Source organism: Saccopteryx leptura, chromosome 11 (genome assembly GCF_036850995.1).
Source record: "Saccopteryx leptura isolate mSacLep1 chromosome 11, mSacLep1_pri_phased_curated, whole genome shotgun sequence".
Lineage (NCBI taxonomy): Eukaryota > Metazoa > Chordata > Mammalia > Chiroptera > Emballonuridae > Saccopteryx > Saccopteryx leptura.
Window position 1 is genome coordinate 55402088 of NC_089513.1, and position 13401 is coordinate 55415488.

General features: G+C 41.5%; 1 protein-coding gene across 4 annotated transcripts in view; it reads left to right on the plus strand.

The window, feature by feature from the left end:
• The window catches only part of PTPRM (protein tyrosine phosphatase receptor type M), an 893280-nt gene that overhangs the window by 214583 nt on the left and 665296 nt on the right, over nt 1–13401 (plus strand). For all 4 annotated transcript variants that reach the window (XM_066353181.1, XM_066353183.1, XM_066353180.1 and 1 more), the window contains exon 2: nt 4494–4616. In XM_066353181.1, the coding sequence (XP_066209278.1) occupies nt 4494–4616 (123 nt within the window). The remainder of the gene's footprint in view (nt 1–4493; nt 4617–13401) is intronic.

Genomic DNA, 13401 nt, shown 5'->3' on the forward strand with positions numbered 1-13401 from the left:
GCATGTACGGAAACCTAGCCAGCCCTCTGCTCTTTGCTCCCACGGGCTCCATAGAGGATGCCCATAGGAGCGTGTCTGTAGGATTGCTCACAGCTCTCCATCTTCTTATGAAATACACTTTGAAATTTCCAATTATATATTCCAACCGTTTGCGATGAGATGAACCCATGAGAGTAATTGTTGTATGAGGTGTATATCGTAAGAAGGATTTAAGAACTAATAACAACTGATATGGTTGAACACGCCTGACACGATGTTGCGGGAACTTTTACATTTGCTGTGTAATTGAATGATTAGCAATACCACATGAGGTACATTTTATCTCCATTTAACTGGTAGAGAAGTCAGAGTTGAGTGCCAAGAGATTTGTATACAACCAAAAAGCTAGGAGTGGGAGACTGGGGAGGTACCAGACATTCACCCCGGAACCTGTTCACTTCCACCACTACCCAGAGCTGCCTTCAAAACCCAAGGTTTAATTTGCTCACTCTCAAATTGATTCTTTCAATTCTGATGTCGTGTATCTTAATCTCATCTCATTTTAGCTCAATAAACCACCTTTGCTATTTTAGGGTCTCTGAACTGTTGGATGAATGCCAGTAGTTCTGAAAATGGGTGTGCAGGGGGATATATCATATGGCAATAAGGAAAGTCATAGTCGATCCCATTTTCCAGTGGTTTGATAATTATACATGGGTCCAGAAAGAACCGTATCATACTCTTTATGTTTCCAGTGATAAAAATAGCTGTATGTAATAGGAAAATTATAGCTGCGCACCAGCATTGTGTTAGTCTTTGGGGTTGCTGTCAGCTGTGTGCTGTCTTCTCTTTATATTTGGTTATATCTTTAGTGCCCGTAGTTGCTTCATAAACTAGATCTTTAACCAGCCTTGAGTTGTTTTGTGGATGCCTGTAGCTATTTCTCACTGTTTAAGATTGCACTGCAAGACTTTCATCAAAGTGCTGTCTGTGTTTCCACTGGGGGGCCCCTTCTCTGTCAAAATTCGCGGTTATTTTTTCCTTTTTGAACATTATTAGTGCTACCCGCTGTTTAGACTTATTGGTACAGTGAAGAAGCTGTTTTCTACATCAAATTTAGAGTTTTCAACCAAAGGAAAATATTTCTCATCCAAGTTTGTATAGCCTTCTCACATTTCTTATCCCAAATTAGAAAGTTGTTAGTGTTACGTGCTTTAAACAAATCCACTTTGTTTCTTTGAACTTGTTGAAACTAAGTGAGAGGGAAGGGTAAATGACCACTTGTTGTCAAGCTGAAATACTGAGTCAATGCTATGTCTCTGTGATGTGTTTCTGTTCCCAGTGGATTGTTTTACTGGCTCGTTCTGCTAAATGTGTTATATAGAAGACATTTCATTGTCATGCCTGGAGCTAAAAAGGGGGAAAGAGGAAGAACTCTGGAAGAGACCTTTAAAAAGGGTCTGAAGTCCCTGACTCTTCTCTGTTGAACACGTTTTATCCATGATTTGGAGGCAGACATAGAAAGCATACTTATCAAATTAGCAGATAACCCAGGACTTAGGTAGGATGACTAATTCCCGAATGACAAAATCAGGATTCCAAAGCTCTATACAGGCTGGAGTGATGCACCCAAAATGAAGTGATGAGGTTTAGTGAGGATAGATGTATGTGCTGTGTGTGCAGTCAGAAAGGGTCTTGCCTTGGTCCAGGAGAGGAGAAACAGCTCTGTGGCAATGATGGGAGTTTCAGGCTTGTATTGGGTTTCAGGCTCCTAGAAGCTCGGAATGACCACACTCTGCTCAGACTGCTGAAAGAGCACCAGGTCCAGGGAAGTAGCCAGGGGAATTGAGTCCCAGCAGTCTTTCTTTTGAATTATCTATTTTTTTTTCTTTTCTATTTCTGAAGCTGGAAACGGGAGAGACAGTCAGACAGACTCCCGCATGCGCCCAACCGGGATCCACCTGGCACGCCCACCAGGGGCGACGCTCTGCCCACCAGGGGGCGATGCTCTGCCCCTCCGGGGCGTCGCTCTGCTGCAACCAGAGCCACTCTAGTGCCTGGGGCAGGGGCCAAGGAGCCATCCCCAGCGCCCGGGCCATCTTTGCTCCAATGGAGCCCTGGCTGCGGGAGGGGAAGAGAGAGACAGAGAGGAAGGAGGGGGGGGGTGGAGAAGCAAATGGGAGCTTCTCCTATGTGCCCTGGCCGGGAATCGATCCCCAGTCCCCCGCATGCCAGGCCGACGCTCTACCGCTGAGCCAACCGGCCAGGGCCAGGAGTCTTTCTTTTGGAAAAGACTGATGAACCTGTGAGTATTCAGAGAACACCTACCAGGATAGTAAGGGTCTTTCTACCTTGTAGTGGGAAGAACTGGGGGAAGCAAAGCATGTTTTTCCTGGAGAAGTGAAGGCTTAGAATATGACGGCTCTCCTCAGATAATCAGCTTTCCTGTGTAAGAGCTGAGATTTTTACTATTTCTTTAGAGGGCAGAGGTAAGATAAATGAGTAGACATTTCAAGAAGCAGAGTTTGGACCTTTATAAAGGCAGAATCATCTACATGGTAGGGATGTTTTTTTGTTTGTTTGTTTTTTATTTATTTTTTGTCTTTTTTGGGGGGCGCCTGGATATGAACCGGGGACCTCTTGATCTGCAGTAGGGACTTTTTTAAAAAAAATTCAGCATACGTCACTGTTCATAAGCTGCCTGTTTGTCTAAAATTATAGAATTGATTTAAGCATTTGGATGGAAGTTGAACCAGATGACCTCTAACATCTGTTTTATCTCTGAGGTCGTACAATTGCTGTTTACTTAATCTTCTTGCTGCCAGAGTATACAGTTCAGACACAGTGTAATTTCTTTTTTTTTTTTTTGTATTTTTCTGAAGCTGGAAACAGGGAGAGACAGTCAGACAGACTCCCGCATGCGCCCGACCGGGATCCACCCGGCACACCCACCAGGGTCGATGCTCTGCCCCTCCAGGGCGTCGCTCTGCCATGACCAGAGCCACTCTAGCGCCTGGGGCAGAGGCCAAGGAGCCATCCCCAGTGCCCGGGCCATCTTTGCTCCAATGGAGCCTTGGCTGCGGGAGGGGAAGAGAGAGACAGAGAGGAAGGAGGGGGGGTGGAGAAGCAAATGGGCGCTTCTCCTATGTGCCCTGGCCGGGAATCGAACCCAGGTCCCCCGCACGCCAGGCCGATGCTCTACCGCTGAGCCAACCGGCCAGGGCCTTGTAATTTCTTATTTTTGTGTGTTCTTGATCAGAACCCTTAATTTTTATCACTGACAAGTAAAATTTTAATTACTAGCATTATATGATGGATGGTAGAATTTTCGTAATAATAAATACGGTAAATTTAGTCATTTACTTTTGAAATGTGAAACGTGGGAGAAAAGATTTGAAACTATACTAATTCAAAGGAACAGGAGACTCAAAATCAATAGTGTGCCCCAGGATGCTGAAACAGCTGAATTGCTTTGTATAGACTACATTTTATTTATTTTTTATTTTATTTTTTAATTTAAGTAGCCTTAGTTCTAGCGCCAAAATTAAGCATATGTTTACATGTTTAGTTTTATTCTTGCCTTTAAAAATTGTAGACTCTAAGCAAATTTATAACCTCCTTTACTTTTGAAACCTTAAATATCCAAAGTATTAAAGTAAAACCAGTTTCTATATTAGATTTTGAATACTCCTTAGAAAAATAATTTGCAAGTTCTGTCCATGGTCTCTACTGCATTTTGTCCCCTATCTTTGAACCAGTCTTGTGGTGAATCTCTTTTAATTTTTTGGAGAAATTATAATGGCTTTTCTATTGACACTACATTGAACACTTTGGGTCATTCTAGTAAAATTTTAAACACAAGATCAGTTATTCCAACTCCTGTGAATCTGGAAAATATCAATTATAAAAAGTTTTATTTTATTTATTTATTTTTTTCTACAGAGACAGAGTCAGAGAGAGGGATAGATAGGGACAGACAGACAGAAATGGAGAGAGATGAGAAGCATCAATCATCAGTTTTTTGTTGCAACACCTTAGTTGTTCGATTGCTCTCCCATATGTGCCTTGACTGTGTGCCTTCAGCAGACCGAGTAACCCCTTGCTCCTTGCTCGAGCCGGTGACCTTGGGTCCAAGTTGCTGAGCTTTTGCTCAAACCAGATGAGCCCATGCTCAAGCTGGCGACCTCAGGGTCTCGAACCTGGGTCCTTCCGCATCCCAGTCCGATGCTCTATCCACTGCACCACCACCAGGTCAGGCTGGAAAATATCAATTATAAATTTGCTTAGGCCTTACTTTGAATTGGATTTTTACAAATACTGTTTATATTTTGGGAACAATATGTATAACACATACTCAGCTAGTTTTGTAAGGGTACAGTAGAGTCAAGATCCTCAGCACAAAAGTCAAATTAAATTTAGTCAGCATCAAGTAGGTTTATGGTTACCTGTAATCAGCATAGCTTTTTCAGAGGTCTGGTGTTGCTCACATCACTTTTTCCTCTGTTACATTTTAGGAGGTTGCCTCTTTGATGAGCCGTATAGCACATGTGGATATAAGCAGGCTGATGACGATGACTTCAACTGGGAGCAGGTGAACACCTTGACCAAACCGACTTCGGATCCATGGATGCCATCAGGTTTGTGTTTAGTTTTAAGTTTGTTTATTTTTGTTTGTTTGTTTGTTTAATGAAAGGTTCATGAAGAGTCTTAATCACAGTAAATATTCACTGGGTATTGGTTGAATGACTGAGAGTGTTGGTCTTTTAATGTGGCTGTCAAAGTCCACTTAACTAGTGAGAATGCTACTGTAATTAAGAGGACTGGCCACAAAGAATTTACCTTTGTCTCTCTTTCTTTAGAGTCTAATTCAGGTCTACTTTCTTTACCTTTGGATACACTGGAGCCAAATCAATATAGGTATTTCCCAATTAATCCTTTCCCAAGCAGCAGACGTGGGGAATGAGCAGATGTTTCTTCTGGCACATGTGTCTAGTGAATGGACTATAGTTGGGGAATGGAAGTTGCAAAGTCTCGGTCACCTGTTGGAGACCTTGGGAGGTAACTTAAACTTTGTCCTCAGGGACTCACCCGGCACCTGGGCAATCTGGGAGGTTGCCAGTGACCTTGAAAACATTCTGAAGATAAAATGGTGATGCACACATGTGGGTACTTTCCCCCTGTGTAAGTGCTTAGTGCCTTTTCTGATGAGTAAAAGACATTTCTCTGAACAGCAGCAAGAATTCTACCTTATAGCAGAAGGAAGAGTGGGAGATGGTGACTTGTAAACTCAAATCACATTGGAGCTTGCTCATTTTAATGGACTCTCTTTTCAGGCTGTCATGCTGGACAGCTTTAAAATTGTAGCTTTGTAGATTCATTATGTAAATAGGGTGAAGAGCGTGTCCCATCCAGGATTCAAACTGCAAAACATGTTATTCTGATTTGGGTTTCAGGTAAAACAAACTTTTCTTTTTTTCTTTTTTTAACTTTTTAATGACTGTAAAGTTGTTCATTAATGTACCTAAATGTAGCAATAATTACATTTAGTAATCTTATAATGGTAGCTTTTTTATTTTTATTTCTTTTCCAAGTGAGAGGAGGGGAGACAGAGAGACAGGCTCCCATATGCTCCCTGACTGGGATCCACCTGGCAACCCCTGTCTGTGGCCGGTGCTGTACTCAACTGGGGCCATGCTTGCAACGTAGCTATTTTCAGCACCTGAGATGGAGGCTCCACAGAGCCATCCTCAGCACCCAGGGCTGATGCCCTCAAACCAATTTAGCAATGGCTCTGGGAGGCGAAGACAGAGAGTGAGAGAGAGGGAGAGAATGGGGAGAGGAAGGGGTGGAGAAGCAGATGGTTGCTTCACACATGTACCCTGACCAGGGATTGAACCTGGGACATCCACATGCCAGGCCTGTGCTCTACCACAGAGTAAAACAGACAGGGCTGTAATATTAGCTTTAAACCCGAAGTGGAGTTTACTGTTGTTCAAGCAAAGCTTTAACAGTTATGATGCCCACCATGTTCTTGCTGCCCCCTTCCCACATTAGCTCCTCATAACAACAGAGAACGGAACTTGGAGCTCCTTCGCATCTGTGGCTTTACTGGACGTCTAAACCTTTCTCGCTCCTGGTTATCACTCAGAGCTGACAGTCTCCTTTTTGTCTCTCTTTTTTCCTTGTGTGTACATGAGCTTTTGAATCAGACCTGAGTTTGAATCAATGATATTTCCATGCTTTTTTTTTTTTTTTTTTCAAATTCCAGTCCCTGTTTTCCTTCTTGTCAGTGATGGGGGAGGGAACAAGGGGAGCAGATCAGTGCTCCCATGTGGAGCACTCCTTTTCCGAGCGGGCCACTCACCCCAAAGGCCCTATGGTCACTGTCACCTGCTGAATCTCCTTCAGCTTCGACTGATTCTGTTTTTGTCAGATGGTTACAAACGTCTCTTTATAAAGGAAGTAGAAGAATTGCTTATTGCCACCATCTCTTCCTTTTCTTCTTTATGATGTCCTGTAATACCACCTCAGATCAAGCTGTCCAAGGGTTGAATACAGAAAGGGTGGGCCTGGCAGAGGCATTACAGAAATGGTATTAAAGATCAAAGACCAGTTGAATTCTGGAAAAATCAGTTGGATAATTGAGGGAACAGAGAGAAAGCAACTTTGCAAATATCTGGCCTTGGAAGGCTCTTCCGGCTTTAGAAGAATGAAGTAGAGGTATTTAGATGTTCTGTTTGACTTTATTTTCATCCTGTTGACTAGTAGAATACTTGATGATGAGTATTAGGCTTTTGTAGCTTACTATCTCTGAATGTTACATATTCTAAAACTTTTCCAGTTCCACCTGATTTCTGATAGTTACAAACAGCGTGGCCACACTCCCCGCTCCCAAACGGTTTGTAGGTCATTGTTGGGGCATGCAGGGGTTTGGATGTCAGGAGGATGGTGGGAAGAGACTTCTGCGCCTCTTACTTCTGTCCAGTTCCTACGCCTCTCCGTACCTGTGGGCATAGTCCAGATAAAACACGTTTTTGTTGAAATGTGATGATTCTTCCATTGATAATAAATTCATAGGACTAAAAACTTTGCCTTAATATATAACTGCAAATACTGGTATTTTTCCCTACTATGCATTGAACAAAGTTTAGTCCTTAAAAATTTTTCTTTGAGCCCCAGTATATGCTAATCATGATGCTCATTACTGTGAGAGATGAAAGATTATAGAAATGATTCTTTGTCTCTCAGAACTTTGCTACTTGGGAAAGAAAGTTACAAAAATACAATTAGTGAGCAATCTAAAATGACATGTAATTATATATAATACATGTTATAGATATGTACATATTATAGCCTGAAAGTATTTTAAGAACAGTTTTCTTACCATAAGCCCAGTATGCTAAAAAGGATATGGACTTGACCCAACTGACCTATCCACCTAAAGTAAGGATTTAAATTCTCAGTGCAATATCATTGTTAGAAGTAAGGAAATATCTTTTTTTTTTTTTTTTTTTTTTTGTATTTTTCTGAAGCCAGAAATGGGGAGGCAGTCAGACAGACTCCCGCATGCACCCAACTGGGATCCACCTGGCATGCCCACCAGGGGGTGATGCTCTGCCCATCTGGGGCGTCGCTCTGTCATAACCAGAGCCATTCTAGCACCTGAGGCAGAGGCCACAGAGCCATCCCCAGCACCCGGGTCAACTTTGCTCCCATGGAGCCTTGGCTGCAGGAGGGGAAGAGAGAGACAGAGAAGAAGGAGAGGGGGAGGGGTGGAGAAGCAGATGGGCACTTCTCCTGTGTGCCCTGGCCGGGAATCGAACATGGGACTCCTGCACGCCAGGCCGACGCTCTACCATTGAGCCAACCGGCCAGGGCCAGGAAATATCTTATAAACTTGAATATGGTATCCAAGGTATGAATTTTAAACTGTCTTCAAAGTATATATAGCCTTGAGTTTTAAATACTATTTAGTTTCAAGGATTTTCTCTTCCTCCTCTCCTCTTCCTCCTCCACACTTTCCATTAATATGTATACCATAATTTATTCTTTTCCAAAACAAATTCCTACGGTGACCCTCTCACGCTAAAACAAAAACTAGCTTTATGACTTTCTTAGGATAAATGGGTGGCAAACTCGATACAGCCATCGCTCATTGAGAGTTAATAATTTAAAGCTTTAGGTAAAATGTTACTGGCTTTGTTCTTGTACATGTATGTATACTTGGGCTCACACGAGTAGGCTGGTCTGTGATCCACAGACCAAGGTTGGCAGCTATGCCCTGAGGCCGAACCCAGCCTGGTGCCAGTTTTTGTAAGGCTTGCAAACTAAGAATGGTTTTACATTTTTGATTGGTTGGAAATCAAAATAATGAAAATATTTTGTCACATGTGAAATTGAAAACAGTATCCATAAACACATTTTTGTTTGTTACGCAGCCACGGCTGTTTGTTAAATGCTGTCTGTAGCTGGTGTTTCAGGCCACAGCAAGGTGCATAGTTGCAGCAAACGGGGTAGTGTCTACACTGCCTGGATATTTCCTTTCTGGCTATTTATAGAAAAATAATTTGTCAACCTCTGTCTTAAACTGTTTTGGCACCAGCATATAATTGTGGCTTTGGACTCTTCGTTTATAGTGTTTTGTTTTCTGTACTCAAAATTATTAACATACAAACATTATTTCACATTTTGTTTCACTTTCAGACTGTATATTTTTCAAAAATTGGGCTAATTAAAATCAGTATGAATATAACATGATGATTAGGATTGTCTCTGTCTTTCCCATAAATTTTCTCTTTATTAAAAGCATTGTGATTTTCTTTATTGTTTAGTAACAAAATTCTTATGGGACTATTGTGATTCTAAGAAGCAAATAATCCACTATGATGAACTGAAAAGTTATAAGAGTGAGAGACTAAAATTTCCATTCTAATTTTTAAATTTACTATAATTAAAAATTTACTTTTTCTGTCTTCTTTGAAATAGATGGTTTAGTATATAGAGTTTCTTTTTCTTTATCTTCATGTTTGAGATTATTTTTAGCCACGTTTAAAAAATTTAAATATAGTCTGGAGCTTTATACAAGCTGACTTGATAACTGCTCTGAGGCTAAAATATTGGCTCTGTGAATATATACTTAGGGCAAAATAAATACCATATAATTTAAATGTTTGTATTTGAAGTCGACATCTATGTTATTATACTTTTGCAGCTAGCTTTGAATCATAATGTTTTTTTTAAATTTATTTTATTTTATTTATTCATTTTAGAAAGGAGAGGGATAGAGAGGAGAGAGATAGAGCGAGAAGGGGGGAGGAGCAGGAAGCATCAACTCCCATATGTGCCTTGACCAGGCAAGCCCAGGGTTTCGAACCGGTGACCTCAGCATTTCCAGGTCGATGCTTTATCCACTGCGCCACCACAGGTCAGGCTCATAATGGTTTTTGATGGTGAAACTATGCCACACATAGTTTATTTCATATCAGTTGATCTCCATCAGCAGTGGAGAACTTTCTTAAACTTTGTCATAAGGATTACCACTTTGAGCACAAGAACCCTTGATTAAGTAACCAAATAATAACCTGGTATATTTTGTTAGCACTGGTTCAAACTCTCACTTTATAGGTAATAAGTAGTGCATGTAAAATTATCGGGTTAATTTAAGCAGTATTGATTAAAAAGAGTTTTATGATATAAAAACACCTACACAGTTTGACAATGGTTTATTTTTTATGTTTTCAAGTGTTTAATTCACATCAGTTAAAAGATTTTTGTTATCTTACAAAAATTATAAACGTTTCTAAATTCAAAACCTAATAATGTATTAAAATCAATGCAGTTTTTCTCTTAATAATAATAATGCTTGTCACATTACTTTTGCATGATCTCCTAAAAAGAAGGCAGAATTCACAATTGTGTTACTCTAACCTTTACTACTATATTGACATTCCTGAACCTTTGACATAACTTAATTCAACCTACATTTACAGAGAGGTTCTGATAGGTCTGACTTTGTACCAGATCATATGTTTCTGATGGGCATCTTTGTATCCTCAACACATAGCACAAATTTTTAGAATTTAGAAGCTTCTCAAAATGAGTTCCTAGAATGAGTACAGAAAATTTGCAGGTCCTGTCTTCAAGGGGCTGACAGTCTAGTGGAAAAGGTGGATTTTAGCCCAGTGAGATCCATTTCAGACTTCTAACCTACAGAACTGTAAAATAAGGAACTTGTGTTGTTTTAAGCTATTAAGTTTGTGCGCATTTGTTGTGATACGGTTGATATTTTTATACTTTATTACAATATAATGTGTAACTTAGTGCTCTACTTCTATAAAATGTATAAGTTCCATAGTTTATTTACAAGAATGTGACCCTGTTTTGTATTTTTTTAAAAAAACAATAAATCCATTTATAATCTAAAAAATATAAAGTTAGCTTATAGCCATAGGCATTTGATATTCATAAAGTTGACATTTATTTCTACCCCACACGGTCCCCTTAAGATATCATGCCTGGAAAACGGCTGTAATTAAGTGAATTTGGATCCTAGTGCTGGGAAAAGGGAACATTATGCTTAGCGCTTTTCTGAGTAGCATAGCATGTGTCTAGGGGAAGCTCATTTAGCTTCCTACATCTGAGCTTTCCATATTGCCGATTGGGGCTGGTGTTGTTTTTAGTCTTGATGGAGATGCCATGACTAAGGGTTGGGTTATTTCTCTGGGTACCCATAGGAAAGGCAGAGAGTGGCGAATGGCAGGATGGAGAAGCGATAAGCACTCTTAGAGTGATGACCCAGAAAATAGAAAAAAAAAAAATGACTGTCTCTGTTTATGTGGAGTCAGTTTCACATTTGGGAAGATGATGAATTGACAAACAAAGGAACTGAAGTTTTCTCTTCGGGCGCATTCACTGGGCACATTTTCCTACTGCTAGGAAAGACTTCCCTACTTACACTTCAGGGCTCATATGGGGCTCAGTGAGTGAAGAGGACTAAAAAAGAAAATCAAAATGCCTGAGAAGATATTTTCCCCCTTAAATTTCAGTGTGTATCTATTGTGTATTCAGTGAGTAATATTTTTGGCACAGAATACTTAGGCAGTTGTCTAATTATCTCATTTATTCTCTGAATCTTGTCAACATTCAGCAAATATTTATTAAACACCTGCCATGTGCCAGGCACTGTTGGAGGTGTTGTGGGTCCCCACGAGTGAACCAGGATCGGCCTTGGTACGCCACGCATTTTCAGTCTGGTGAGATTGTTCCTGGATCGCCAAAAACTAGACCCTGTAAGACCATGTTTTTCATCATTTATTAATGGCTTTCTGGAAGTGAACAATTCAAAAGTAATACAAATTTAGTTCATCAGACTCCGCACTTTATAGCATCAAATTCAACTCTCCTGTGTGCTTTGTTCTTTAAAAAAAAAAAAAAAAAAGAGTAAAAACATCTAAATCATAGGCAAGGGGCAGTATAGTACTTTCTGATCATTCTCCTTCATAAAACAAAGGAGTCTTATACACATCAGTGTCTCTTAGCAGTTGACAAAATTTGTGTGCTTTTTTTTTTTTGTGGTATATCATTTGATCCTCATGATGACCCTAGGAGATTGGGTGGCATTATCTCTATTTTATACTTTCAGAGACCTGCAGTACAGAGAAATTGAACTTGCCCCAGGCTTCTAAGTGAGAGAGACACCCCCTGTTTTTGCTCTTCTGAGAGCCACAGAGTGATCCTCTAGTAAGAGCACATCACCTGGTAAACGGGGCTGTCTTCATCCCAGGAGGCAACTGTCTGGATCTTGAAATGAAGGCTATCCACTGTGGGGGCTGCTAGCCCTGCCTGGGTCACACGCTGGCTCTCTGGCTTCCTTGCTGTGGACCTGGGGCGAGTGCTGAAGCTCTTGGTTTCTCCGGCTCCTCATTGGTAAACTGGTAGTCAGGACAACATGTTCGTGGAGTGAAGCAGCCAATGATGTCGCCCGGAGGCGGCAGGCAGGCACGTAGTAGGTAGAGAGTCGTGCAGTGCGGTGGTGGGACATTCAGGTAGAGAGTCGTGCAGTGCGGTGGTGGGACATTCGGAGGGCTGTGAAGGAAACCTGCTCAGGCTAAGGTCTTAGCAAGCAGTGAGAGTGGTAGATGGGGCACAGCCCGTCTGAGCAGAGGCTGGGATCCAGTCGGGGAGGAGTTTGCCGTGGAGGCTGAGTTGTCAGGGTGGAGGAGAGAGCAGGAGAAAAGGCCAGGGCGGGGGGTGAGCTCTGCTGGACGTGGCGTGTGGACGGGGAAAGCAGGGGAAAGGTGTTCGGAGCCTTCCTCACAGGGCTGTGGCCCAGGTGAGACAGATGAATTCATTTCAGGAACTGAGCCGCAGACCTGGCCCAGCACAGTGGTCAGGAAATGTCCTCCTTTCGTAATTATTTCGTTGTTTTCAGTATAATTTGGTATGAATTTATCTTTTAGCTTAATTTGGACTCTTTGTGAGGTTGGCAGTTCGTGCCAAGTTCTTATTTTCTAAATGGTGCCAGATAAGAAATAAAATGTACAGATCTTCGTGTAGTATTTGAATGGATTAAAAAACTAAGCTGAAAGAAGTCTATTAAAATACTTACAATGTGGCCCTGGCCAGTTGGCTCAGCGATAGAGTGTTGGGCCAGCCTGTGGAAGTCCTGGGTTCGATTCCTGATCAGGGCACACAAGAAAAGCAACCATCTGCTTCTCCACCCCTCCCCCCTCTTTCTCTCTCTCTTGTTTTCTCTCTCTCTTGCTTTCTCTCTCTCTTCTCCTCCCACATCCTTGGCTTGAATGATTCGAGCAAGTTGGCCCTGGGTGCTGAGAATGACTCCATGGCCTTGCCTCAGTGGCTAGAGTAGCTCGGTTGCCAAGCAACAGAACAGCAACCCCAGATGGTCAGAGCATCACCCTGTAGGGGGCTTGCCAGGTGCATCCCAGTCGGGATGCATGCGGGAGTCTGTCTCTCTGCCTCCCTGCCTCTCACCCTCTCAATTAAAAAAAAAAAACTAAATGTTTTTGCCATTATGGTAGGATTTGGGGTAATTGCCCTATTATTTTTATTTTAATTATTTCCTTTATGATCAAGTATAACTTTATAATAAAAACTAACAATCATTTGGGTGGAGGTCATTGAATTTGGCATTATTTTAGTTGATTCTGAATATTTCCAGTCACTGAAGCCAGGAACTGAAACAGTTAAATTGTTTCAGAGCATGTCATTCAAGTGTCCTGTGGCGTTGCTTCCTGACATCGGCTGTAAGACAGTCATTGATGGACATCCTCCCTCTCTGTGTATCCCTCATATCACCTTGGGGAGGCCTCCACTGGGTTTCCTGGTTTTCACTTGAAACAGTTAATGATGAGACACAGTGAAAGAAATTGAATTGGAACGGTATTCTGTCAGCAGTTTCTA